The sequence below is a fragment of the Alosa sapidissima genome, chromosome 15, assembly GCF_018492685.1.
Source record: "Alosa sapidissima isolate fAloSap1 chromosome 15, fAloSap1.pri, whole genome shotgun sequence".
Taxonomy (NCBI): Eukaryota; Metazoa; Chordata; class Actinopteri; order Clupeiformes; family Clupeidae; genus Alosa; species Alosa sapidissima.
This window is the reverse complement of record NC_055971.1, coordinates 35032563-35035062: the sequence shown is the minus strand read 5'-3', so window position 1 is coordinate 35035062 and position 2500 is coordinate 35032563. Positions and strand designations below refer to the sequence as shown.

General features: G+C 54.8%; 1 protein-coding gene across 1 annotated transcript in view; it reads left to right on the top strand.

Moving 5' to 3' along the window:
* fat3a (FAT atypical cadherin 3a) overlaps positions 1 to 2500 on the top strand; it is a 138076-nt gene that overhangs the window by 88299 nt on the left and 47277 nt on the right. The window contains 2 exon segments of the mRNA XM_042063520.1: positions 189 to 385; positions 546 to 699. Of these exon segments, the coding sequence (XP_041919454.1) occupies positions 189 to 385; positions 546 to 699 (351 nt within the window).

The window sequence follows — 2500 nt, the reverse complement described above, 5'->3', positions numbered from 1 at the left end:
GTAGGGGGAGACCGTGCGGGTGTGTTTGGTCTGGCTCTACGTGTATAACTCTGTCTGTGTGTGTGTGTGTGTGTGTGTGTGTGTGTAGGGGGAGACCGTGCGGGTGTGTTTGGTCTGGCTCTACGTGTATAACTCTGTCTGTGTGCGTGTGTGTGTGTGTGTGTGTGTGTGTGTGTGTGTGTGTGTAGGGGGAGACCGTGCGGGTGTGTTTGGTCTGGGGCTGGTGCAGGGTGAGTGGACGCTCTACGTGCGGAACTCTCTGGACAGGGAACAGCAGGACCATTACATCATCAACGTCACGGCAACCGACGGACTCCACGCCTCCATCGTGAGTGTGGATGTCACGGTTACGGATGCCAACGACAACAGCCCTGTGTGTGAGCAGGTATGCATTCATGCTGTACAGCGCCTACACACACACACACACACGCACGCACACACACACACACACACACACACTCACACTCACACTCACACAAACAGGTTAATTCCAGTGTGTGTGTGTGTGTGTGTGTGTGTGCGTGTGTGTGTGTGTGTGTGTGTAGGCGCTGTACAGCCTGTCGGTGTTAGAGGACGTGAAGGTGGGGTCGGTGTTGCTGCGTGTCAGAGCGACGGACGCTGACCTGGACTCCTACGCTCAGATCCGATACACACTCACAGGAGATGGAGCACACAACTTCAGCCTGCACCCACACACAGGTTAGTGATGCATGTGTGTGCGTGTGTGGTTGTGTGTGTATGTGCGTGTGTGTGTGTAGTTTATATGTGTGTGTGTGTGTGTGTAGTTTATGTGTGTGTGCAGTGACGGACTGATTTTTGGCAAATGCCAGAAGGGCCGCTCAGAATGCTCTGTATCACTAAATAACCCGCCATCGGAACACAGGCCCACCATTGGAACATAGGCCCACCATCGGCCATCGGAACATAGGCCCACCATCGGAACATAGGCCCACCATCGGAACATAGGCCCACCATCGGCCATCGGATCATAGGCCCACCATCGGAACACAGGCCCACCATCGGAACTTAGGCCCACCATCGGAACATAGGCCCACCATCAGCCATCGGAACATAGGCCCACCATCGGAACACAGGCCCACCATCGGAACACAGGCCCACCATCGGACATCGGAACATAGGCCCACCATCGGAACATAGGCCCACCAATGGAACACAGGCTCACCATCAGAACATAGGCCCACCATCGGAACATAGGCTCACCATCAGAACATAGGCTCACCATCAGAACATAGGCTCACCATCGGAACATAGGCCCGCCATCGGAACATAGGCCCACCATCGGAACACAGGCCCACCATCGGAACTTAGGCCCACCAACGGAACATAGGCCCACCATCGGAACTTAGGCCCACCATCGGAACATAGGCCCACCATCAGCCATCGGAACATAGGCCCACCATCGGAACATAGGCCCACCATCGGAACACAGGCCCACCATCGGACATCGGAACATAGGCCCACCATCGGAACATAGGCCCACCAATGGAACACAGGCTCACCATCAGAACATAGGCCCACCATCGGAACATAGGCTCACCATCAGAACATAGGCTCACCATCAGAACATAGGCTCACCATCGGAACTTAGGCCCACCAACGGAACATAGGCCCACCATCGGAACTTAGGCCCACCATCGGAACATAGGCCCACTATCAGCCATCGGAACATAGGCCCACCATCGGAACATAGGCCCACCATCGGAACACAGGCCCACCATCGGAACACAGGCCCACCATCGGCCATCGGAACATAGGCCCACCATCGGAACATAGGCCCACCAACGGAACACAGGCTCACCATCAGAACATTGGCCCACCATCGGAACATAGGACCACCAACGGAACATAGGCTCACCATCAGAACATAGGCTCACCATCGGAACATAGGCCCACCATCGGAACATAGGCCCACCATCGGCCATCGGAACATAGGCCCACCATCGGAACACAGGCCCACCATCGGAACTTAGGCCCACCAACGGAACATAGGCCCACCATCGGAACTTAGGCCCACCATCGGAACATAGGCCCACCATCAGCCATCGGAACATAGGCCCACCATCGGAACATAGGCCCACCATCGGAACACAGGCCCACCATCGGAACACAGGCCCACCATCGGAACATAGGCCCACCATCGGAACATAGGCCCACCAACGGAACACAGGCTCACCATCAAAACATAGGCCCACCATCGGAACATAGGACCACCAACGGAACATAGGCTCACCATCAGAACATAGGCTCACCATCAGAACATAGGCCCACCATCGGCCATCGGAATGTAGGCTACTACCTCCAAATGGGTTTTCCCACTTCATCAGAATGTTCAGCTCAATGTAGTAGACTGTTCTTTACTATAAACCTTAGATTTTTTTAAACCTTAGATTTCATTTTCCGCTCCTCTACATCAGGGTCATGGTGTGTGTGTGTGTGTGTGTGTGGGTGTGTGTGTGTGTGTGTGTGTGTCCTCTACATC